A 25709-nucleotide genomic window follows, 5' to 3' on the forward strand; every position below is an offset into this window, starting at 1 on the left:
GAGCTGTGATTGCTGGAGCTGCTTTGCCTTGCTCCTAATTCCATCTCACAGCAAGAAAACGAGTAAATCATTCTGAAGGGTACGTGGGCATTTAGCCAACACTGAGCCCACCACATTAATTGGTGCATTGCCAATTAATCTCAAATTGGTGAACTGAAACCATTACACGAAATTGGTGTTTCTGCCTGGTTTCAAACTGAAACCACCACAGTGGGATGATGGCAAAGGGCACCAGGAAACACCAGCAACTCCCTCGGACTTTCCTGGCCCTGCAGGACACTCTGAATTTACCTCCCAGTTCTATGGCAAGAAAGGGATCACAAAGGCTCTGGGGCTTTCAGCAGAGCAGGGCAGTTATCATAAAATCACAGAATGGTTTGGGTTGGAAGGGACCTCAAAATCCATCCAGTCCAACCCCCTGCCATGGGCAGGGGCACCTTCCACTGTCCTGGGCTGCTCCAAGCCCTGTCCAGCCTGGCCTTGGACACCTCCAGGGATGGGGCAGCCACAGCTTCTTGGGATAACCTGTGCCAGGGCCTTGCCACCCTTAAAATGAAGAATTTCTTCCTAACATCCAATCTAAATCTCCTATTTTTACTCTGAAACCATTCCCCTTTGTCCTGTCACTAAAAGCCTGAGTAATATTTGGGAACCAGGGTGGCCTCAGGTGCTCTGTGCCACCCAGCACCTCCCTGGGTGCTCAGAGCTCAGCCAGCACTGGGGACATCCAAGGGAGCCGAGCCCCGGGCTGGAGCCAGCAGGCAGCCACGAGCTGAGGCTGAGCTCAGAGGGGAAGGTGAGGAGCTGGAACATCGCTCCCGCATCCCTCCCGTCCTCTGACTCACCCCGCTGTGCGAGGGCTCCCTTCCCTGACAACAGCCAGGGAACGGGGTGAGCAGCGAGGCACGGAGGGGAGGGTGGCTCCAATCTCTCCCTTTTGGTATTTAGGACACTTGATCCACACAGGACGGCTGCTCTGGCACTGGGGACTGAGGAGACAAGTGAGCTGGACACTCCAGCAGCTCCTCTCTCCGATAACATCTGCCGCGGAGCCAGTGCCTTCACTGAGGGATGAGTCACTTGAGGTTTCCTCCCTGGGATCTGAGTTTAAAAGTGATTCAAGAAATTTCCACTGTGCTAAAAATTAGAAATATCTGCTGGAGTTGTAGGCAGCTGCAGTGCCAAGTTTAGTAACAGCACTCACAGCTGATGAGTGCAGCAGTGCCTGAGCAGGTGCCCGGCACAGAGCCCTGCCCCTCAGGGAGCATTCCAGGCACCCTGGCACCCTGAGATGTCCATGCACAGTGCCTGGCAGAGCATTCCAGGCTCCCCAAAATGTCATCCACACTGCCTGGCACAGAGCCTTCCAGCCACCCCAAAATGTCATCCACACTGCCTGGCACAGAGAATTCCAGGCACCCCAAAATGTCCATCCACACTGCCTGGCAGAGCATTCCAGGCACCCCGAAATGTCCATCCCACTTTGTCCAGAATGGAGCATCAATGGGCACCCCGAGATGTCCATCCACAGTGCCTGGCACAGAGAATTCCAGGCACCCCGAGATGTCATCCACACTGCCTGGCAGAGCATTCCAGAGATCCCAGACATCCAGAGGTGTCCATCCCATGCTGCCTGGTCTGGCTGTAGCCACTATCTCATGGGACTGGTTGGAACCTCATCCAAGAAATGCCAGCATTCAAGGTAGAAGGTGATTCCCAAACGCTCTCACTTTCTTTTATTGCTCTCCAGTGTAAGGTAAATTATTTGATAAAAAACCACCTTTTGTAGTTTGGTTGGATCTTTGTGTTTTTGGAGGAAAATAGGAAGGGTGTAAAGTGGAAGAGGTGGTGCAAGGAGGAAGCTCTGCTGCAGAGTGCCCTTCTGCTGACACTCCTTGGGCAGGATAAAAGGGCTCCAAAGCAGGAATCAGCAAATATTCAAGGCCCTGTGAAGCCAAGGGACCAGGAACTGAACCAATTAATCTGTCTCCAGCCTTAAAGCTTTGCCTACACCTTTAACAGCACAGCTGGGATGCTGCCAAGGGCATTCAAACCTCCCCTCCTACAAACAACCACATTCCTAAACCTCTTAAACCCCCACACTTAGAAAATCTGTTATCATTTACTGCACAATTAAGGAGTTTTGTTAATTGTTAATTTTCTTAATTGTTTTGATTCAAGAAACATTCCCAGATCTGGAACTCTTCCATTAATCCATGGCTATTATTTTAATAAATAAAAAATAAAGAAGGTGGTGGGGTGGGGTGGGGGGGGAAAGCCTTTTCTCTCCTGAAAATTCATGGCTTGAACTTGGCGCTCTGGGCTATTCACGTGAGCTGATGGACAGAGGGATTTACTGCCCCTGGTGCCCTCAGTGCTCCTTGGAGGCTGTGGTTTATTTTTCCTGCCAACAGAAGGACCTTGGTGTCACCCCAGCCCTGTCCTCGGCCGTGCCAGTGCCAAGCACAGGCTGGGACACTGGGACAGCCCCCATGGGGAGCTCCAGCGACCCCAATTAGGAAAGTGTGGAAATTGGGCATTGGAGTGAGCGCAGGAGCTGCTGTCAGGAGGATTTGTGTCAAGGGAAGCCCTGCACGGGGTCACTGCTGGCCGCTGGCACCAGGAGGGGAGGGAGTGGGGACACGGCAGCTCCCCACGGGGCTGTGGGACCCCATCCCACGGCAGGGTGATCCCAGCCCTTGGGGGAATCCCACACAGGAACGGCTGCACCCTGACACCCAGCAAACCACTGCTCCCAGGAAAACTTCATTCCCAAAAAAACATTGCTCCCAGCAAACCATAATTCCCAGCAAACCATTGCTCCCAGCAAACCATCATTCCCAAAAAAACATTGCTCCCAGCAAACCATAACTCCCAGCAAACCATTGCTCCCAGGAAAACCATCATTCCTAGCAAACCATTACTTCCAGGGAAGCTTAATTCCCAGGAAAACCATAATTCCCAGCAAACCGTTGCTCCCAGGAAAACCTCATTCCCAAAAAACCATTGCTCCCAGCAAATCATTGCTCCCAGCAAACCATTGCTCCCAGGAAAACCTCATTCCCAAAAAACCATTGCTCCCAGCAAACCATAATTCCCAGGAAACCATTGCTCCCAGGAAAACCATAATTCCCAGCAAACCATTGATCTCAGGAAAGCCTCATTCCCAGGAAAGCCTCATTCCCAGCAAACCATCATTCCCAGCAGCTCCCAGTGCCCTGCTCCCAGCCCTGCCCGTGCAGAGCAGGGTTAATCCTGAGGAGCAGAGCAGAGCAGAGTGTGCTGGCCACATCCCATCCCCTTCCCTGCTCCATCTCCCAGTTCAGCAGAGGGTTCCATAAATACAAAGCAAATACCAAACCCCTGATGGACACCGAAAGCAAATCCAAGATCCCGCTGGGAGCTGGCTCACGATGCTTGCAGGAGGGTGTACTTTAAAAGCAAAATCAGGATTTATCCACGGGACTGCTATTAAAGCCAATTTTTTTTTTTTTGTTGTTGGTTCCGCATAAATCTCGTGCAACTCCGAGACAAACGTGTGGTCATCCTGCTTGTCCTGAAAATTGTAGGTTTTGGGGTGAAAGGAGCTGCCAGCTTGGACAGAGCTGTGGGATCTGGGGTGGGCTGTCCCCATGGAACATTGTCACCCTGCAGCTGGGGGGAAGGAGGGGTTTGCTGTGTCCTGATCTGGAGCAATAAATAAATGGGCACAACCAGGTTGGAAGCCCTGGGAGCTGCCCCTCCCCACACTGATGCATCTTTTGGGATCCAAAGGTGCTGTGCTGGGCACTGCAGGCTGCCACAAGCCTGGGCTGCTGTCCCTGGGATCACAGACCCAGCTCTGAGGCACACAGGAACGTGCCAGGCTGCAGGAACAGGCATTTCCACCTCTGATCCCAGCTTGGTGAACAAAGCACAAAACAATCTTCAATAACCCAAAGCCCTTTTGAGCCATTGACTCTCACTGCATGATAAAATTCCATCATCCATGGGGAGATGCTCTGCCCAGGGGAGGAGCCAAACATTCCTACCTGGATCCAATCTGACCTGGGAACAGCACAGCAGCCTTTGCCCACTGCATTCCCAGAGGAGCAGCTTTCTTCCACTGCATTCCCAGAGGAGCCCAGGCCCATCTCCCCCAGCCCTGGAGCTCCAGAGGAAAACTCCCCCCTTGTGCAGGATCCTGCTCCAGCAGAAGCACAGCTGGCACTGCAGGAGGGCTGAGCCACCCTGGGATGGGGCTGCTGCCACCTCCCTGACCCACGGGGGGACAGGGCATTTCTGACTCTGGCACTGGTTTGTTTTCTCTTTTTTGTACTATTGCATTTATATTTTTAATTTTCCTAGTAAAGAACTGCTATTACTGCTCCCATATTTTTGCCTGAGTCCTGTAATTTCAAAATTAGAATAATTTGGAGGAAAGGGGTTTGCATTTTCCATTTCAAGGAAGGCTCCTGCCTGCCTTAGCAGACACCTGGCTTTTCAAAGCAAGACACCCACTTACCTGTTCAGCTCAGGCACTGCTCTCACAAGGGGGGTGGCACCGGGGGTGGCTCTGCCTTACCTTGTGCCCCACATCCGACCAGCCAAAGAGAACTGGGGACACATCCAAGCCATCAAAGCGCCTGTTTGGGGGCAGGGCTGCCCCAGCCAGAGCCACCAGCGTGGGGAAGATGTCCAGGATGCTGGGGAAGGAGGGGACAGTCATCAGAGCGAGGAGTGAGGATCCCTGGAGGGTCTCCCCAACCTCACCTGTGCCCCACATCCCTCCCAAGGGAGCTCCCAACAGCTGCAAAGGCTGAACCCAGCTCTGGCCCTGGCTTCACACCCCTGCCACCCCCAGCCAGCAGCTGGGATTCAGTCAGGCTGTGCCTCTCCCTGGGGCAGGGAGAGCAGGGCACTGAAGGCCCTGGACAGGTCAGTCACCCTCCGCAGAAATGCCAGCAAAGGGTTTTCAGGCCAGTGCCAGCAGCTCCTGGCTCCCCAGGAAATGTGGAGTGGCTGTTTCAGGGCACAGCACGAGCTGCCAGGATGGAACAGGAGAGCCCCATCAGCCTCCCCAGTGCCAGCCCCAGCCTGTGCCTGGCCTCAGCCACAACAGAGCACCCGGGACTCACCTCAGCCTCCCCAGGGCAGAGGGACACGGGGAAGGGGCAGGTGACCAAAGTCCCTCTGGCTCCCTGGGCATGGAGAGAGGGACAGTCCCTGCTTTGTCACCTGCTGCCTGCGCCCTGGGACCGGACTGTCCCCACCTGGCACAGCCTTGAGGTGTGACGGAGCTGCAGATGGGGTGGGATGGGGATCACCCAGCCCGTCACAGCCTGGGCACAGGCTCCCCCTCTTCTGGCCATGTGTCCTAGAGGGATCCAGAATCCTCACCCTCCACATCCTCTGGGGCACAAGTTTCTGTCCCCCCAGTGCCACCAACAGCATCCCTCCCTCGCAGATGCAGTCACAAGGTGACCCCAGACCTCTAAAAGGAACCACCTGCAGCAGGGTGTCCAAGGGGCAGTGGCCAAGTGACACATCACAGCTCTGTCCTGGGGAACCAGGCTGTGGCACAGGAGCTGACAGCTGGCACTGCTGCCAGGACTCAACCCACACCCCTCTGCCTACAAAACCCCTGTGCCAGCAGCTCCGGGGGCTTGGAAATTGGTACAGGAGGCAAAAGCAGCAGGAATTGGGGTCACCAGGGTGCTGCCCTGGTCCTGGCTCTGAGACCGTGTCACCACCATGGTCCTGCCACCACCACGGTCCTGTCCCTGCCCAGAGCGGGGTGGCAGCTGCGTGAGCTGAGAGAGGAAAGAGCCCTGGGCTTACCAGCCCCTGTTCTCCCACTGAAGGAGTTTTCATTTAGCTGCTAAGAGACAGAGAGAACAAATAACAACAAACACTGCTGTGAGCCGGGAGGCGCCCAAAAAATCCTGGCTCTGCACTGCAACCCCTGCAGACACCTTGCTGGGGGCAGAGCAGGACCCCCAAAAGAGCAGCTCACCTGGGCAGCCTGCCCTGGTGCCACGGGTGCCCAGCACCCCCAGGAGCCAGCTCCCACCTCAATGCACCTGGATGGTCCCAGGCAGCCCTGCCCCACTGCACGGCACCTCTGGAAAGCAGCACTGGGGTGGGAGAACAAAGGGCAGAGGTGGCTGAAGATTCCCCCAGCCATGGGCAGGAGTGACCCATGGAAAAAAGCATGAAAAATAGGATTTTGGTCAAAGCTGGCATCAAAGCAAAGGCACCAGTGGGCACATCCTGGCATCTGTGCTTGAGGGAAAGAGAAAGTCACACTGCCAACCCTGCCCTGGCCAAGACGGATGTAACACATAAAGCCACTCCAGCGTCCTGCTGCCACCTGAACAGCAGGGAAAGGGCCTGGCAGTGCCCAGGGACAGCAGCTCCTGCCTGTGGCACAATGGGCACCCTGAGCCCTGGGCAGGATGGGCAGGGAGCGCTGCCCTGCCGTGGTGCTGAGCACCTGGGCACCGTGTGGCACAGACCCTGCCCTGCCTGGCTGCAGGCAGCTCTGCCCACGCCCCACCAGCTCAGCCAGCCTGCCCAGCCCCACGCTGCCAGCACAGCCAGGATGGTGCCATCCCTTCCTTCACCACCCTCCTGACCTACTTCTTCCATCCCTACTGCAGGCTGGGGCAGGGAAGGGCAGGAGTACAGTGGGTGGCTCTGACAATTAAAGATAATTAAGAAAAGCAAACAAGGCAGTTTTGTGCAGGGCCCAGCGTGCAGGTGCTGGTCCATGGTGAGCCATCAGCGTTTCTGTGCTGGCTGCAGCTCCCTGGCCCGCGGGCACACTCACCCTGGCTCACCCTGCGCTCCCTGGGCAGGCAGCACACCCAGGTCCTGGGCACTGCAGCAGCCTCTGTGCCCAGCCAGGTGTTCCCATAACCCCGGGGCAGAGGAGATCTGGGCAGATGGGGCAGGCCCTGCCCTGCCCTGCCCTGCCCTGGCCTGGCCTGGCCGAGGTCCCTCTGAGAGTGCACAGCGCTCCCAGCCTCTCCTGCTCACACGCTGGGGGAGTCCAGGGCTTCCCTCTGGCTGCCCTGGGACCCTGGCAGGGGTCAGGAACCCCCCTGGACAGAGCCCCCAGAGACACTGTCTGTGATCTCTGTCCATGGAAAAGAGTTTTCAATCTTACAGGATGAATTACAAGCTCTGAGTGTTTGATATAAGTAATAATTAAGTGTGGCACGGGTGCAAAAGTAAAATTTTAGGATTCTAGATGAGGGGTCCAAAGGGGACAAGATGGAGGAAATTGGGTGTGCCTTGTCCTTTTTTTCCTTCTTCATGCCCTCCATGTTTCACTGTGGTGTTGGCATTTTTCTGTTGGTTCAGGCTGGGGACACACTGTCCAACGTAGGTGACAGATATTGGCACGTTATTGTAAATCCAGCACAGGTAGTTTGTGGTATTTAATGTTTGTACCATCCCACTGAGGGCAGAGCCCCACACGCTGCCCTGCAGGACAGAGCTGCGGCAGGGCAGCAGAACATGTTAGAGATAAACAGAATAAACAGCCTTGAAACAGCACAGACCAATTATGGCTTCTGCTTTGGCAATGGGGCTGACAGACAGAGACTTTCTACAATCTCAGGATCATTTAAATATCACAGATTCCGACACCTCCCCAGCTTCTCGGTCTCCCCCATCAGCTGGGGGGGTTTCAGTCTCTCTGTTGCACGTGTTAGTCTTTGGGGGCTGTCCTGAGGGGACAGAGGCACAGAGAAAAGCCACCTGTCCTCTGAGCACCTCCAGGTCCCTCTGTGTCCCTCCACATTCCCTGTCCCACCTCAGGCCAGGGCTGGTGACACTCTCCTGAGGGTGACCATCGCTCACGGCCCCCAGGCTGGTTCTGTGCTGCCTCCCAAAGAGGGGGTGCCCCTTCCTGGTGCCCGAGCATCGTCCTGCACAGCTGGGCATGGCCCCGTGGCAGTGCCAGGCTCTGCTGGGGGGACACCAGCCGAATGTGACTGCTGGGGAGCTACAGAGCCACTTTCCAAGCTGCAGTGCTGCACCTGCCTCTGCTGGAATTCCAGATTTCCAGCTGTCCAACCCACCAGACTGGAGTTGGGAAATGCAAGAGATAAGGTCTCTGAGGAGATAATCAGAATTCCTGGGATGGGATGGGCACTGATCCTGCACATGCTGCCCCAGCTGCCCGAGGGGCTGGCAGCTCTGCCCCATGGCCCACGGAGGAGGTGAAACCACGGGGTGCTATGTGCTCCTCACCCCCTCCACCAGACACCAGTGACTCAGTTTATGGCTCAAACCTTCCCTGCCTGCAAAAATGCAGCTGCCAGAGCTGCCCTCAGGCTGTGGAACAAGTGAGTGTCTTCAGTTTATCTCAGGACCTTAGAAACACCCAGCACTGCCCCAGGGTGCACCAGTCAGGACCTGCTTCCCGCAGCTGGGACACTTTCCCAACACCCAGCAACCCGTCAGCCCCACCACCCTGTGTGCCTCTGGGATGAAAGAGAACAGGGCATCCCAATGCCCAGGAACCCCAAACCCCCCAGCACTGTGGGGATCCAGCAGGGATGAATGGGGACAGGACATCCCAATGCCCAGGAACCCCAAACCCCCAGCCTGACCTCCAGGACCATGGGGATCCATCAGGGATGAATGGGGACAGGATATCCCAATGCCCAGGAGCCCCAAAACCCCCAGCAGAGTGGGGATTGATCAGGGGTGAACGGGGACAGGGCATCCCAATGCCCAGGAACCCCAAACCCCACAGCACTGCAGGGATCCATCAGGGATGAACGGGGACAGGACATCCCAATGCCCATGAACCCCAAACCCCAGGGCATGACCTCCAGCACTGTGGGGATCCATCAGAGATGAATGGGGACAGGACATCCCAACATCCCACAACCTCCCCAGCCCCCTCAGCCTGACCCCAGCACTGTGGGGATCCATCAGGGATGAACGGGGACAGGATATCCCAATATCCAACAATCCCTCAGCTCCCCCAGGCTGACCCCAGCACCGTGGGGATCCAGCAGGGGTGAATGGGGACAGGACATCCCAATGCCCAGGACCCCCAAACCCCCCAGCCTGACCTCCAGGACCATGGGGATCCATCAGGGATGAACGGGGACAGGACATCCCAATGCCCAAGAACCCCAAACCCCCCAGCACTGTGGGGATCCATCAGGGATGAATGGGGACAGGACATCCCAACATCCCACAACCTCCCCAGCCCCCTCAACCTGACCCCAGCACCATGGGGATCCAGCAGGGAGGAACGGGTACAGGACATCCCAATGCCCAGAAACCCCAAACCCCCCAGCCTGACCCCAGCACTGTGGGGATCCATCAGGGATGAACGGGGACAGCACATCCCAATATCCAACAATCCCCCAGCTCCCCCAGGCTGACCCCAGCACCGTGGGGATCCATCAGGGATGAATGGGGACAGGACATCCCAATGCCCAGGAGCCCCAAAACCCCCAGCCTGACCTCCAGGACCATGGGGATCCATCAGGGATGAATGGGAACAGGACATCCCAATGCCCAGGAACCCAAATCCCCAGAGCCTGACCTCCAGCACTGTGGGGATCCATCAGGGATGAAAGGGGACAGGATATCCCAACATCCAACAATCCCCCAGCTCCCCCAGGCTGACCCCAGCACTGTGGGGATCCAGCAGGGGTGAATGGGGACAGGACATCCCAATGCCCAGGAGCCCCAAACCCCAGACCCTGACCCCAGCACCGTGGGGATCCATCAGGGAGGAACGGGGACATCCCCCCCACTCTGCCCCAGGCCGTGCCCCACACGTGCTGCCAGGAGGGCTGCCAGGAGAGGTGCAGGCTGCACATGAAGGGGTGCCAATGCTGCAGGGAGAGGGGCAGCACAGACCCCCGTGCTGCTCCCCAGCGAGGACACAGCCTGGCCCCGGCTGCCGCCGCATCCTGCAGGGATTATTGCCAGGCCTCCTCTCCTCACAACCGCACCTCCTCCACATAAAGGCACTCACAGACCGCAAAGCCTGAGCCTGCTCCTCGCTGGGGAGAGAGAACATCGTCATCTTTTAATTATTGGGAGGCCCTTGGCCACCGCGGCCAGGAGCACACGAAGCCCGGTGGCTGCGAGCGCCAACCCTCCAGCCTCACAAAAAGCCCTTTCAGCTCCTCTCAGCTGAAGCATTAAAGTCTTGGGAGAGGACAAAAGTACAGCCTGGCACAAGGAAGGGGATAACCAGAGCAGGCAGCTGCTGCTGCCAAAATCCAGGTGATGACCTGGCTCCGTTGGGGATGGGGGCTCCTTCCAAATGGGGCCACCCCGCTCCCCGAGGGGCTCTTACCTGAGGAGAGCGTGGCTCGTCCTCCCTGCAGGGACACGGTCAGGCCAGTACACCAGGGCTGGCACCCTGTGCCCTCCTTCCCAGGTTGTTTGCTTCGCTGAGCTCCCACCTGCAGGAGAACAGGGCAGTGCTCAGCATCCTGCTGATGCTGGAAAACCTCCTCAGCCCCTGGGCAAGGAACTGTTCAGAGGCAGAGGTGGTGTAAATTACCCCAAAGGAGGATGGTTTCACTGGGCCAGGGAAGGGAGAAGGGCTACAGGAGGTGCTCAAAGGGAAAGGGAAAAGAAAGGGTCTCAGCTGGGCACTGATTTGTGTTTCCCTGCTCCAGTGAGTGATGAGAAATGCAGCAGCTGCCAGAGCCATTGCATTTCCATCCCCTTTTGATGCCAGGTGAGAGAATGGAGAAGGCAGGAAATGTAGGAATTTATTCCAGGGGCTTCTGTCTCCTGCAGGGCTCAGCACCAACAGCCCCCCCACCCCCCCTCGGCTGCTGGAAATCTGCCTCATTAAAAATACCTTCCTGCTAATAACCCTCCTGCCAGTTAATGAACCTGATCCATCCTTTCCTTGGCAGCACCCAGAGCACTCTGCTCTGCCCTTGGATTTGAGATGCACAGGGAATCTGCCCAGTCCCTTCCTCCACCTGGAGTGCTGAGCACCAAAACTGGGGTGCTGAGCACCAAAACTGGGGTGCTGAGCCTCGAAATGAGAGCACCAAGCATCAAAAGGGCTGGAAGGGGGGGTTGGAGAGCCTCTGCCTTGGCTGCAGCCCAAAGGGCCCCAGGCAGCTGGAGGGGGAAGGGGTTGGGAATGGGGCAAAGAGAAAATCCCAACTCGATTCACGAGCAAACTTCCCAGGAGCAGCCTTTGTGTGCTGCCTTTCAGCGTGCACATGGCAACGGCACTCGCCCCGAGCCATTTCCTCTGGGCACAGCCAAGAGAGCCCCTGGGCTGTGCCCATCCCTCCTGCCCAGGAGAGCCCCTGGGCTGTGCCCAGCACGAGCCCCTGGGCTGTGCCCAGCCCTCCTGCCCTGGAGAGCCCCTGGGCTGTGCCCAGCACGAGCCCCTGGGCTGTGCCCAGCCCTCCTGCCCAGGAGAGCCCCTGGGCTGTGCCAGCCCTCCTGCCCGGTGCCACCGGCTGATCCATGCCCCCAGACAATGCTGCCGTGCCCGCAAGGACACGAATGGCACAGGTGCCACAAGGACTAGCCCAGGGGAAAGGTTTCTGACCCTGGCACAGACTGAGCACATCCCCAGTCTCTCCCATTCCCCAGCCAAAGTTCTGGTGTTTGCCCCAGACACCCCAGGAAACCACAGCAATTACAGCAATTAATATCAATCCCCATCTCTGCACTTCTATTAAAGCTCTCAGCCTCCTGGATGCATTTGCAGGGTTTTTCCATGCGTGGTCAGGGGGCTCTGGAAGGACATCAGAGGGATATTTCCTGACCAAGCCACCCCAGCACCTCTGGCTGCTGAGGTCAGAGCAGCCCGGGAATGAGGTCACATTAACACTTTGGGAAGTAAACAGGGCTGAAACACCCAAACCCAAGCAGGGAATTTTCTCCAGAGTGGGGATGATGCAGCCCTGCTGCTGTGGGGACTTTCCAGGCTTTCCAGGAAAGCTGAACTGTGCATTCCCGTGGCGGGATGAAAACCTTGGTCCCACCACACTCACAGCAGGTCCTCAGCACAGGGACACCAGCTCTGGAACTTCCCCAACCTGCCTCAAAACATGCCCAGCATCACATCCCCAAAACGTTTTCCTCTCTCCCAGTATCCCCCCCTTGCTGGACTTTTGACCCCAAGGTGGGAAATGAGTTTTTGGGGACTGTGGGAAGCACAGAGAAAGGGGAAGCACACACGGATATGCTGCTCTCTCCCAGCTCCAGTGACCACCTGAAATCAGTGGAAAACATCCCTGGAATTTAGGGCTGGACCCTAAAAGAAAAGATGGAGCTACAAGGAACATATAGAAACATGCAGAAACATGTAGAAACATGTAGAAACCTGCAGAAACATGTTGGAAATGTACAGAAACATGTAGAAACATGTAGAAACCTGCAGAAACGTGTTGGAAATGTACAGAAACATGTAGAAACATGTAGAAACCTGCAGAAACATGTTGGAAATGTATAGAAACGTAGAAACATGCAGGAGCATACAGAAATATGTTGGAAACATAGAGAAACGTGCTGAAAACATAAAAACTTGTTGAAAGTGACAGAAATAGAAACATATATACATATATAACATTTATATATATATAACATTTATATATATATAACATATGTAACATTTATATAGAAACACATTAAAAACATGGAAACAGAAGCAGAAACATCTTAGAAACATACAGAAGCAGAAACATGGAAACATGTTAGAAACATATAGAAGCATGTTAGAAATATATAGAAACAGAAACATGGAAACATGTTAGAAACATGGAACAAACACATAGAAACATGTTAGAGACCTATAGAAGCAGAAACATAGAAGCATGTTAGAAATAAATAGAAATATGTAGGAACATACAGGAATGTATAGGAATATAGAGGCATACAGGGACATATAGAAACATGTGGAAACACATGAAAACATACAGAAACAGAGCCGGCAGCAGCCTGTCCTCCCCTGCCCTCCCACTGCTCGGGGCTTTTCCCTGCCCGGGAACAATCCCGGCTGGAAGGGGCCGTGTTTTGCTCGCCCTGTTCCCGAACCGCAGTTTCTGTACCAGCTGCTCGGGCTTGTGACCGTGGGTTGCTCAAGAGCAACAACCCGGGGCCGCCAGCGGGGTTTGTTTACTAGAAAATTGAGGTTACGATTCCATCCCGGGGCCGGGAGAAGGAAGGGCTCCGGGAATGGGACACAGCCAGAGCTGTTTGCCCAGGGAATGGCCACGGTGCCATGTCAGGAAGGGAAGGATGAGCATCGTGCTGACCCCAGGCAGGGGAGCCCAACACAAGAAGTGGGAAACGCCTGACTCATGGATGTTTCTGCCTGCCCCGGCCGAAATAAACCCACCAAGCAGATGGCTTGGCCGGAAAAGGAGGAAAGAAAACAAAACAAAAACCCAACGAAACGGTGGAGAGAAAGAAAAGCAATGTGCCGAGGTGCGGGGATGGTGGTGGGTGCTATGCTCTGGGCGGGATGGGGCTGGGGGATCTGAGACCCTGATGGGGCAGAGAGCGACATCCCATCTCCACACCAGCGTGCTCACCCCAAGCTCCGGGGTAATGGGGACCCCAGCCTACACCCACAGCAATTTTGGGAGAATTTGATTTTTTGAAAGTAAAAAAATAGCGCTGGGGTGTGTTCAAGCCCAGGGCAGCAGGCAGGGAAAGGCTGGGGTGGATGGAATGCTGCCCGTGTCCCCTCGGTGGGCAGTGAGGGCTTTGTGGAGCATCCCCTGCTGTGTCCCCAGGGACTGGGACCCCCCCACGCTGCCAGGTTACCTCGCTGCCTCTGCCAGGCACCCACGAATGGCCCTAGGCGTCCTGCCAGCTCACACTTCTGTGCCCAGGGGCCATTGTCACCTGCAAGAGAAAGAAATGTCCCCATGAGAGACACCAGGACCACAGGGGACGCCGCCACAGTGGGGGTGTGAGGGGACAAGGACAAGTGACCCTTCCATCCCTCTTTGCCACCCCTGTGATGCCTCTCCACACGAGCAAGAGCAGCTGGTTGATGGATTTTGGGTTTTAGCAGTTTGTTTGCAGGGGCTGGAGCGCAGCCAGGTCAGGGCAGGGGGGGCACGGCGCCACCAGCTTTGGGTGTTAATGAGCGGCCGAGCGGTTCCTGTCATCAGAAGCACGACATCCTCATTAGGGAGGCTGCTCGGCCACAGAGAGCGGATTTGGGCTTCTTAACGAACGAGGATTTGTGGTTTAATTAGTCACGGCCCCACCACTTCAGCCCCGCAGCCGGAGGGGGGTGGCAGGGTAGGCATCACTGGGCTGAGTGGCCACAGCAGCCTGGGACCCCCATCCCCACGCTGGGACCACTCCCCATCCACAGAGCAATGGGAGCATCGAGGGCAGGGACACCGAGGGCAGGGACACCGAGGGCAGGGACACCGAGGGCAGGGACATCGAGGGCAGGGACACCGAGGGCAGGGACACCGAGGGCAGGGACACCGAGGGCAGGGACACCGAGGGCAGGGACATCGAGGGCAGGGACATCGAGGGCAGGGACACGGAGGGCAGGGACACGGAGGGCAGGGACACTGAGGGCAGGGACACCAAGGGCAGGGACACCGAGGGCAGGGACACCGAGGGCAGGGACATCGAGGGCAGGGACACCGAGGGCAGGGGACAAACACAGGTCCTGTCCCCACTCCCGGTGCAGTCCCCAGTGCCACCCCAGCCCGTTTTCCTGCAGTACCTGTGAACCACAGGAGCGTGCTGCCCTTGCCGAGGCTGTCAGCCACCTCCTTTATCCGTCCCACCAGTGCATCCATCTCGCCCAGGGAGGCTCCGTAGACGCCCCTGCCCGGAGCGGGGGGCAGCGGGGGGACCAGCGGGACGTGCATGTGGGCCAGGGCCAGGTAGAGGAAGAAGGGACGTCCACTGTCACTGCACAGGGGACAGAGGGAGAGTGTTCAGCCTCCAGGGGAAGGCAGTGGCAGGAGGTCATTGGGGTGGTGGCATTGCTGAGCCTGGGGACACAAACCAGTGGCTCTTCCACTCCTGCCGCAAACACCCCATGTACATCACCCAGCTCCAGGCACCCCTCTCCTTACAGGGAGGAACTTTGGCTGAGCCGAGCCACTTCTGCCCTGCTCCTGCTTAAACCTCTCCCCGCTGTCCCCGTTGTCAACTGTGCCTGTTTGGGGTGGATTTGCCCCTTCCTCCACCTCCAGCAGCCAAACACTCCACGCTGCTGCACCCACACACCTCCCTCCGCTCTCTCAGGGGTCCATTTTGCCCCTTTGTCCCCCTCCCCAGCAAGCAGTGGGCAGAGGATGTGGCACAGGAGGCCTCCCGTGCCCCGCAGCGCGTTCACCGCCGCGCGCTGCCCGCCGCCGCGCGCTCCTCGAGCGCCGCACGACACGTCCTGTTTGCTTGTTTGCAGCTATATTTATCTGCTCCAACGAGGCCTGCTCTTCCTCAGGGACCTCGGAGGGGAAGGGTGGATGGCCAGCGGCGAGGAGGGGCCGGATCCCGGGGACGTGTCCCGGCCGGCGCACGCGCCCGCTCCCGCCGCCCCATCGCTCCTGCTGGAAGCTCCCGGGCCCTTCCAAGTGCGTGTCGGCATTTCCTTCCTCTGCCCGCCGCCCACCTGGCGTGGAACACCAGTGAACCCCATCCCGCCCGGAGCTGCTGCATCCCCCACGGTGCTGGAGCCCCACAAAGAGTTTCCTAAAAACCCCCGCTTGGACTTTCCTCAGCAACGATGGTTTTAAAAACACCCCACCCTTTCAGAGGCCACCAGAAGAGCCTCAGTGCCTCCTCCAGCAGGAGAACAAGCTGTGGACACCCCAAATCCGAACCATGGGGCAACACCCATCTCCCCTGTGTCCCCCTGGCCCCCACCCATCCCTGCAGGATGTGGGGGTCAGGAGAGCCCCTGTGCCCCTTCAAACTGCTGCTGTGAGGCCTCTTCCCGTGGGATGCCAGAGCCCCTGGAGCAGGGAAAGCTGCTTCCCCTGGCTCGTGGCTGTGATGCTCAGCTGAACATTCCTCTCATTTGCCGCACGGACAGCTCGGAATTGTCCTGAAGATGAGGCCAACGTTTAATCAATAACTGAAGACAGCAGTCCCTGACTTTTGCTCTCATGCTCGCTTGGGCTCAAGCAGTGCCACGTCTCACTGTCACAAATTGCTCAACCTTGACTGGTTAAAAAAACACTGAGATGGCAAATCCGGTGTTCTTTTGTTGCCTTGTAATGAATGAGTCAGGCAGGGGAAAACTGGAATAAGCCATCAAAGGGAAGGGAAGAAAAGGCAGACACCTGCTTAATCCTGTTCTCCATGAACACAGATAACCCCAAAATGCTTCTGGGAGTTTAAAGGTTTTTCCTATTAACCCAGAACTTACACACTCGGTTTCACAGCCACAGAGCACGCCGGCAGCCTGGAGGGCTGGGGGTTTGGCAGGAGAAGGGGTTGCTGCTGCCCCACAGCCCAGAGCCTGGTATCCTCAGCATCCCAAACGTGGCCAAGCCCAATTCCAAACCCACGGCCAACCCTTGGTACCCAAAGGGACAAACTACAGGTTTTATGCAACAAAACAGCGCCCAGTTTTATAAAGAGCCATTTCCCCATGTGCTGCTCCCTGCCCAGCCCTTCGTTCACCTCTGTTACACAAACCTTACCCCAGGGACCCGCCTTTCCCGGGCCTGTGTTATCCCGGGGAGCAGGCAGGGGATGGGCTCAGACAGGGCTGCCCGGCAGCGCTTCCCCTCCTCACTCTGCAGGGAGGCATTTTGCAAAATCACAGCTCGTAATCCGCCAATAATGGGGATTAAAATTACACAACCCGTCAGCAGGGCTCGGGGCCTCATTCCGAGGAGCCACTTTGCTCCTCGGGGACAAACACACCCGGGCACCTCCTGTGCTGGGAGGCTGGGGGAGGCAGATCCTGAAGCCAATTGATCTCAGAGTGCTTTATCCTCAAAATGGATCCAATCTCACACGCAGGGCGTGTTCAAACACCTCTGGGTGCTGTTCTGGTCCCGCCCTGACAGCCCCTGCCAGCACTTCACACCCATGGAGGCACCTCCACCACCCCATTGCCACCTCATCCACAGGGATGCAGGGATGGATGGACCACGGCAGCTCTGCCTCCCTCCCATCCCCACCAGCCTTGACATCATGAACATTCCCCCCACTCAAAGGCTTGGACTTTCCTCAGAAATGATGGTTTTTAAAACACCCGACCCTTTTAGAGGACATCAGAAGAGCCTCAGTGCCTCCTCCAGCAGGAAGCCAAGCCATGGACACCCTAAATCTGAACCACAGGGCAACACTCATGTCCCTGGCATTGCACCAGAGTGATGTAAAGGAGCTCTGCAGTGACCCAGGAGCTCTCCTAGCTAAGGGGACAGACGGGGGACAGTGGGTGGCCCTCACCTGGCCCTCTGGATGAAGCGCTCTGCCTCCTCCGCGTAGCGCCTGGCCAGGCTGCCCAGCTCCACGGGCTGCTGGATGATGGTGACGTTCTCGAAGAGAGGCAGGGCAACCTCTGTGTAACAGTCCTTCCTCGCCACCCTGCTGGGCAGAGCCACCCCAGGCTTGTCACCAGGGCAGGCACGGAGCCTGGCTGTTCTCCTGGCCTCCAGAGGGAGGGAGAACAAAGGGAGGGCGCCGATGTCCCCATGGCACTGGGACATGCCACGCAGGGGGAAACTGGCTGCACAGAGCATGAGGGGAGGTGACCACAGCCAAGGGCAGCCCTCAGGGCTGGGGACACTGCTGCCAACACCCACCTCCCCATGCCAGCACTGGAACCCCGTGCCCTGTACCTGCCAGCTGCGCTGTGCCGTGGGCAGGGCGGGCAGGGCGGCACGTTGTAGCCTGGGGTGTCCGTGCAGCCCATGTCGTGGCTGTAGGGGATCCCAAAGTAGTAGTCAAAGCCTGAGAGGCAAGCCAGGGGGTCAGCAGGGTCGGGGTGGCCACAGGGCGCTCAGCCCGTCCCCCTGGCACAGCCCTTACCGCGGGAGCTGGGGTGATGGCGGCCGTGGTGTCCCAGGTGCCACTTGCCTGCGTGGAAGCCACAGAACATCATTTCAGAGGTGACACAGCTCTGGCCACCAGCAGCCCTCACCCACAAGGTGCCCGCACCGCTGGGGGCTTTAATCAAGCTACAAGAAAGGTTCCTTGTTTGTGCTGGCTGTGATTCCAGAATGCTGTCTATTTTTGCAGAAAACCCAGAAAAAAATGCATAAGGTATCTCATGCCTGTGCAAAGCAACTGGTTCCACCCTTAAAAGGCTCTTTCATGTGTTTGTGTTCTGAGCAGACAGTTTCCTAACCCCTCCCGAAACCAGCTTCATCCTCTGACCTCCGGCATGTGCTGCTCCCACCGAACGCACCGATCCAAGAGGGAGAACTGCAAAAACTGGGGGGAATGGAGAAACAGAGGGATTTTCCGCCAGCACAACAGCAGGAACTGCAGATGCAAAGGGTTTGTGCAGGCTGAGGGGAACCCACAGTGACAGGAGGGTGCCCAAAGCCACCAGGCCAGCGGCACCGCCCGTGGTGCGGGATGCAGGATGGCAGAGCCGGCTGTGTTTGCTAAGGAACAGCCAGCACATTCCTCAGGAGGTAAAGCAACGGGAGATTAAATGGAGAAGTCTGGATTTCCAGCAGCACCATTGAAAAGGAAGATTTTAAGCTCGGCATTGCAAAATCCAAGAGGGATGTGTGAAATCTCTCTCACGTGATCCTTTCGATTTCCCTTTCACTGCCAGCATTTCACCCAAGTACCTCCTCCGCAAGGGCACCTTTGTCACCCCTGCCACCTCCCCAGCTGCCCCTGGCCCCAGGCATTACCTATAGCCCCCGTGCTGTAGCCAGCCTCCCGCAGCACCTCGGCCAGGGTGGTCTCGTTGAGGGGGAGGCCCCCGAGCGAGGAGATGGCGAAGTTGTGGGTGACCCCGCTGCGCACCCCCAGGCGCCCCGTCAGCAGCGAGGCGCGGGACGGGGAGCACGTGGAGGCAGCCGAGTGGAAATCCACGAACCTGCAAAATGAAAAGAGACTTGAACCCACAAGACCCCGCGTGCTCTGACACCACCCTGTCCCTCCCTGCTCCCCTGGACACTCTCCCTTTTGCTCTGGGGATGAGGATGAGGAGTGGCAGACGAAGGTTCCAGCAGGGATGGATGGACCTGCACCCCAAGGCACCAGGCTCTGGCTGCCCTCCCCATGCACCCAAACCACACCAGCCAAATTCCCTCTCCTGCCAGTCCTGCAGGGCTGAATTCCCCTGTGCTGCAGGACAGAGTATCCAGGATGCAGGGTGAGGGCAGGGAAGGGGGACAGACATTACCTTGTTCCTTCAGCAGCCAGCTGATCCAAACGCGGGGTCTCCTTCGTCTCTGCCCAGTTGGCGCCCAGATCCCCCCAGCCCACGTCATCGGCCAGGATGACGATGAAGTTGGGCTGCCTGCTCACCACACAGGGAGCCCAGAGTCCCAGCAGCACCAGGGCGAGCACCAGCACTGCCCATGGGGACAGGGCTGGGGTCCCCATGGGGCCACACGCGGCAGCACCGGTGGTCTTCCCCAGACTGCCCCTCCTGTATCCCCTCCTGTATCCCTGTGGAGCTGCTGTACCCACAGGAGTGAGCTGAGCTCCCCACGGGCTCTGTCCCTTCCTCAGCCGGTCCCGAGGGGCCGGACGGGAGCCGGGGTCTGGGTTTGCTCCCTTGGCTGCCGACCGAGCTGCGACACCTCCTCCGTCTTTCACACCCAGCACAGCCGATATTCCCGAAATCGGCGCCAGCAAAGGTGTTATTCTTAGAAGTCAAAAAACACCCTTTGAAGTCACTGTCACCCTATTTATATCTTTCCTTCCTTCCTGGTAAATATCTAATTAGACACCAAACCGAAGTGGGATTTTCCCCGCCAGGAGCGGGTTCGATCTGCGGCAGCTCCTCTCCCTCGCCGCAGCCAGAGGGATGTTTGTGTCCAAAAATGGCTCCTTCCCTGCAGGCTGAGCCCCTCGGCCCTGGATGGAGAAGAAACTGCTGGGGCTCTGTCAGTCCATCCTTCACCTGGTTACAGCATCCCCTGTGCAAGGGAAACAAAACAGTCAGGATGTGAGGAGTGCTCCTGCACCCCAGCCCGGTGCAAAACAACTTCTGCAGACACCAGGGCAAAACAAACAGCTTCTCCAGACACCAGGGCTTTGCCTTTGAAGTCGTTCTGCTGCCTGGTTCACAATGGCTCAGCTGGAAAGGACTGGGAATTTGGAGTGCCCCTTTCCTGCACCCACTGCTCAGGCTGGGATGGTTCCCTGTGCTCCTGCCACCCCCTGCCCCTGCCATCCCCTGCTCCCTCCTGCTTGCCAAGGGCTTTCTCCCGAGTGCTGCAGGGGGCACAGCCCCACGAGGGGTTCATACAGGGCCCTGCTTTTGTTTGTGACAATTGACAAGTGTCTGATGCTCGTTGTTGTCGAAATTTAGTCCTGCTCCCTCTGGCCCACTGCTGCCAGAGCAGGGAGCACAGCCCGGCCGCCCCAGGGAGCTGCCCCAGAGGTGAGGAGGCAGGAATCCATACAGAAGCAAAAACCCCCAGGAATAGTGAGCATTAAGCACATCCAGCTGCTTAGGGCAGGGTTTGGCCTCCAGAGATGGAAAGGTTCAAGGACAAACCCTCCGAAGACCGATGGCAGAGACAGAGCTGTGGCAGAGCTCCATGGAGCAGATGGAGCTGTGGAATACGATGTCTTGAACACAAAGTCATGGCCAAAGGGGGATGAAGCTGCAGAGATTTGCCAAAATCCTGCTGGGTCCTGCATCAGGAGCTCTGCACTGGCTGTGGGGATCTGTGCCTGGGCTGGGGGTGGCCAGGACCCAGCTGTCCCCAGTAGGCACCAGCAATCTTGGGGCAGGAATGAGGGATGCAGCTCCACGGGATGGTCAACACAGCCAAGCAGGACAGCACCCACTAACACAGAGAGGGAGAGCAGAGAAGACAACACTGGGAAACAAAAGGGAAGAACAGGAAAGGAGGAGCCAGGAGAGGGAATACGATGAGCCCCATCTGTAGGCCAAGAGGCTTGCAGCTTGCAAAGTAAATTATTGCCAGGTTTTGCTGTTCACATCTTTAAAAGCTTTGGGCTGTCACTTGGATCAGCAGCTCCTGGGCTGTCAGCAGAGCAATGCAGTGATCAGAGATGTGGCTCCATTCATAATTCATAGCCCAGAGTGTTAATTTATGAAGCCTGGAGGCTCTCGGTACATCAGCTAATGGGGGTGGGATATGGTGGGTGGTGGGGCTGAGCCATGGGAGGGGGCTCAGCTGTGGGAGAGGTTCCTCAGCCCTGCCTCAGCAAAGTCCATGGGCTCAGGTCCTGTTCTTCACCCTCCTGCATCCCCACAGCTCCAACAACCCACATTAGGTCTCTGGATGGTTGATGGCAGCTAAATTGCCTTAACTTTCAAAACAAAAATGCCTTTGCAATTTCCTTGGATTTCTTCACGGATGGGGACTTGAAAGGAGCAGCTCTGCTTGGGTCCAACACCCCTTGTGCAGGGGCTGAGCCCAGCTGGGCCAAGGACAGCACAGAATTGAGCCACCAACTTCACAGTGGTCAGGGAGACCTCAGCTCATCCCAGCCCCATCCCAGCCCCATCCCAGCTTCTTCCCAGTCCCATCCCAGTCCCATCCCAGCCCCATCCCAGCCCCATCCCAGCCCCATCCCAGTCCCCTGTCTGGGACTCTCCACAATGCAGCAGGATATCACCCTCTGCTAGACCTGGGGTTTGGGGGAAAACAAAGCTCCAAAAGTTGAGCTGATCTCCTCAGGCAGGTGGTGTTCAGGCTTTCTGGAAGACACACCACCTAATCCTGCCCTCTGGCACCTCTGCTGGCATCCAGCAGCTGCCAGCCCCTCCCAGGCTGAGCTGGTCTCTGTGCAAATCCCGGCCTCTCCAAACATCCATCCCAGCCCCAGTCCTGCTCCTGAGGGGCTGCCCTGCACCCCACAGTGCCCCAGGGACCCCCCAGCTGCACCTGCAGCCTCACAGAAACACCCAGCACACCTCAAAGCAGCCGAACCCACAAACCTCTGTCCCTTCCATTTACGCCAGGATGACACAGCTAACAAAAACAATCCAAACCATTTTCAAAGGACACTCTCTCCTCCCTAAATTACAGGGAAAGTCTTCCAGGGCTCAAATTCATGCATTAGCATCAGACAAAACTTCTTGATCCCTGATGTTCAGAAGCCTTTTGAAGGCGAGGTGGAACACAGCCCCTGGAATGTCCACATCCAGACCACATCCATGAGGGCGAGGCCATCCCTTGGCATCAACTCCTCTGCACTCTGAGCCCTCTCTGACCCTTTTCAGCTCCAATTCCAGCGAGTCCAGGCTGTGCACATCCCCCTGGAGGAGTGGGAGCCCCCTGGGATCCCCAGGACTGCAGCACCTCTGCTGCCCTCCAGCTTTGCTGCAGCCAGACCCACCCAGAGCTGACCCACCAACTTTGAGCTCTTTTTGCAAAACTCAGAGTGACTCAGGGGAGATTGCCCAGGCTGCCTGTGGCAGGAACACTGCGGCACCTCGCCCTGTGCCAAGCAAGAAACACTGCACGGGTGGCTCCAGCTGGGTGAGCACCTGGGAGGAATCCCTGCCAGCATCCCAGGCCTCGGGATGAGCGCTGCTGGCAGCGTGCTCCTCAGCTGGACACGCACCTTGGACCAGGGCAGCCCTGGAGAAATCAATAACCTGCCTTCTGCAAGCAGGCACGGCCCTCACAGGAGTCCAAACCAGATAAACCAGTTTAGAAAAGCTCCAAAGCCTCTCCAAGCAGGACTCCCCCGGGCAGGCCCTGATGTCTCTCTGGGATGTCACCGCTGGCAGTGCCACCACAGAGGGGTCACCCGCACTGTGCTGGCGGTATCTGTCATGTATTTATTACACATTAACCAGAAAGTTTACAAATCTTGGGGCCAGCATGATCATTTTCACATTTTTCACATTCTTTCACATTTTCACGCCTGCCTGGAGAGCAAAGCAGTGGCTGGAGCCCAGAAAAACCTGCCACACTTTGAAGCACACCCAGCTGTGCTGAGCTTCCCCCTGCCAGCTCCTGGGGCTCACAGCCCACCCGGGGGTCCCAGCTCTGATCTCCAGCCCAAACCCACCCAGCAGCCCCGCTGAAGGTCCCAGCAGGATCCCCATCCTGGCCACGAGCAGCAGGGAGAAAAGGACACAGCAAAGAATGAGAAATTCAAACTGGACTGGGTACCTGCTGTTATCCAAGAGCCCGTGTGCCAGCTGGGGTCAGGGAAACTGAGGCAGGCACGCAGCTGTGCTGGCCCCACAGCTGCTGAGTGACGTGGGATGGGGACATATCCCCATGGTGAGGCTCTTGGTGCTGACCCCATTGGGGGATGTCCAGCCACAGCCTGGAGGGGATGGATGGCAGGGCAGACACGACTTCAGGGGGCAGAAAAAGAAATCTATGGGGTTTTTTGCAGTTTAAAGATCCAGAGATTTGGATTTGAGCAGAAAAGGGCAGCAGGTGCCTGGTGAGGGGCCTGCCCGTGGGGCAGAGGGGCAGGAGCTCTGTGTCTGCCCCCTTGGGCCTCCCCAGTGCTGACATGTTTACCAGCAAAGCTCCATTCCCAGCACAACCGTCCTGACAATGCTCTGAACACAGTCAGGACTTCATTCCAGGAAAGAGGTTTTCTACTGGCATAGTTTATACTAGTTCCCCTCACAGAACAAGCAGCACCGACAAAAACATACTTCTGCAGATTTACCAGGATTTCTGCCAGCTCCTGGGACAGGAGAATGTTTTTCACCCATCTCACTGCTGGGTCTTTCAGAGAAAACATTTCACATGCCGAGCAGGGCTGGGCAAAGCCCAGCAGAATAAATGAACTGGAAGTCCCTGAACCGTCCAGGGGCCCGCGCTGCTCTGCAGTTCCCAGCCCGCCCTGTTTGCCAGCTCCTGGCTGATTTATGCCCACAGACAGGAGGCTTGCCTTCTTCCCTGAGGGTTACAGAGCCCTCAAACACCAGCCTTGCTCCCGGGCTGCTGGAGCTCCCGGGATGATGGAGAGGCAAGACCCACGAGGGATGTGCCAGGGAAAAGCATCCCAGTGAGGCACAGCCAAGCCAAGCAGCAGGGAAATTCCCCCAAAGTGGGCAAACAGTATGGGGGGAAAAGGGTTTTACAGTGGGGCTGGAGAGGCTGCAGCCACCATCCCTGTGCCCTGCAGCCCCCTTGGCTTCCCAAAGCCTTATTGCTCTTGGAAAGCCCAAAGGAAAGGAATGGGAAGGTGAGGCAGGGACAGATGCAAAGTGCTGACAAGAAATACCAAGGAGCAAATCGCCTTGGGTTTTTCATGCCAAAGATATTTGCATTCTTATTTCTCCCCTGGAGGCACAAACCTCTTTTGTTGTCCCACAACCACTTGCACTGTCGCTACCACTACCGGGAAGAATTTCAGCACAGGGAGGGTGACCCATTCCCAAGGAAAAGTTTGTATAATGGGATATTGGCTCTGCAGGGACAGACAAAGGGTGGCCACCCTTCATCTGTACCCCTAAAAGTATGGGTAAAGGACCCCCACCTCAAAGGCTCCCTCAGAGAAAGGGGTTTTGCTGTGGGACAGGGAGATAGGAGGCTCTCAAGGACACACAGGGCGCACTGCCATGGCTGAGTACTCAGATTTCTGATGGATTTCTGATGGATTTCAGAAGGATTTCAGCTCGTTCAGGAGGGAACTGTGAGGAGCAGAGCTGCTGAAACCTCCCTGAGAGCACCAGCACTTGTTGGAGGCAGCAGCTGCCGGGCCAGCATTGAAACCAGCAGCAGCTTTCCCAAAGTTCCCGAGCAAAAGGAACAATTTGCCTCATTTTGGGCAACCTGGAGAATTTTGCCCCAACTGCCTGCTGCCCTTGGCTGTGCTGTCCCACCAGCAATCCCATTGTGACAAAGGAGAGGAAAAGCAGCAGAAGGAACTCTGGCCAAACCAAACAGAGCAGCCCTTGCAGTGCAGGGACATTTTAACCTGGCTGCTTTTTCCAGGGGTATGAACCAGGATCAGCAGGTTCTGTTTTATCCCAGCACACTGTGGTGGGCTCCTGGGCCAGCCCAGAGGCAAATCCCAGGAGGGCAGGCGAGGACAGGTGAGGTCACCCACCCACTCTGACCCCTCTGCTGTTCCCTGCAGGCAGAACTCAGTGGCCCACAAGTCACAAGGGACGGTGCAAGACTCCAAATCCTCCTGGCAGCATCCCTCTGTTCCCAGCACATGGAGAGCAGGAGCAGGATGCAGCAGCAGCAGCGAGCTGAGGCTGCCAGAGCTCCAAGAGAGTTTGCACAATGCTCCCAAGGACAGTGGGGGATTTTTGGGGTGTCTGTGCAGGGCCAGGGGTTGGATTCAATGATTCCTGTGGGTCCCTTCCAGCTCAGGATGTTCTGTGATTTTAGGATGACTGAAACCCTGCTCCCTCCCTCCCCATCCCTCTAAGTGGTGAGTTGGTCTCTCCTGCTTTGCTTGACTCACAAATCCCTACTTTTTAAGCTTCCTACATAAAGGACACGTTTTTCCTTAAAAATCCAACAAAAGAGTTGGTTTTCCCTAGAAATCCAACCAATGGAAATGTTTTCCCCTTCTAATTCAACCAAGGGACATGTTTTTCCCTAAAAAAAATGCAACTGAGTTGTTTTTCCCTAAAAATGCAACAAAAGAGCATGTTTTTC

The 25709-nt window shown here is 56.9% G+C and overlaps 1 protein-coding gene across 2 annotated transcripts in view; it reads right to left on the reverse strand.

Moving 5' to 3' along the window:
• The window catches only part of ARSG (arylsulfatase G), a 30042-nt gene that overhangs the window by 1723 nt on the left and 2610 nt on the right, over positions 1-25709 (reverse strand). The window contains exons 2-10 of one of the 2 annotated variants that reach the window (XM_072936923.1): positions 19313-20054; positions 18816-19003; positions 17977-18024; positions 17787-17898; positions 17395-17532; positions 14705-14895; positions 13777-13857; positions 10322-10430; positions 4565-4685 (exon numbers count right to left, since the gene is read on the reverse strand). In XM_072936923.1, the coding sequence (XP_072793024.1) occupies positions 4565-4685; positions 10322-10430; positions 13777-13857; positions 14705-14895; positions 17395-17532; positions 17787-17898; positions 17977-18024; positions 18816-19003; positions 19313-19515 (1191 nt within the window). In that variant the 5' untranslated portion in view covers positions 19516-20054. Of the gene's footprint in view, positions 1-4564; positions 4686-10321; positions 10431-13776; positions 13858-14704; positions 14896-17394; positions 17536-17786; positions 17899-17976; positions 18025-18815; positions 19004-19312; positions 20055-25709 lie in introns of both variants that reach the window. The other variant, XM_072936922.1, reaches the window with a different exon arrangement.

This window comes from Taeniopygia guttata, chromosome 18 (assembly GCF_048771995.1).
Source record: "Taeniopygia guttata chromosome 18, bTaeGut7.mat, whole genome shotgun sequence".
In the NCBI taxonomy this organism is placed as follows: Eukaryota; Metazoa; Chordata; class Aves; order Passeriformes; family Estrildidae; genus Taeniopygia; species Taeniopygia guttata.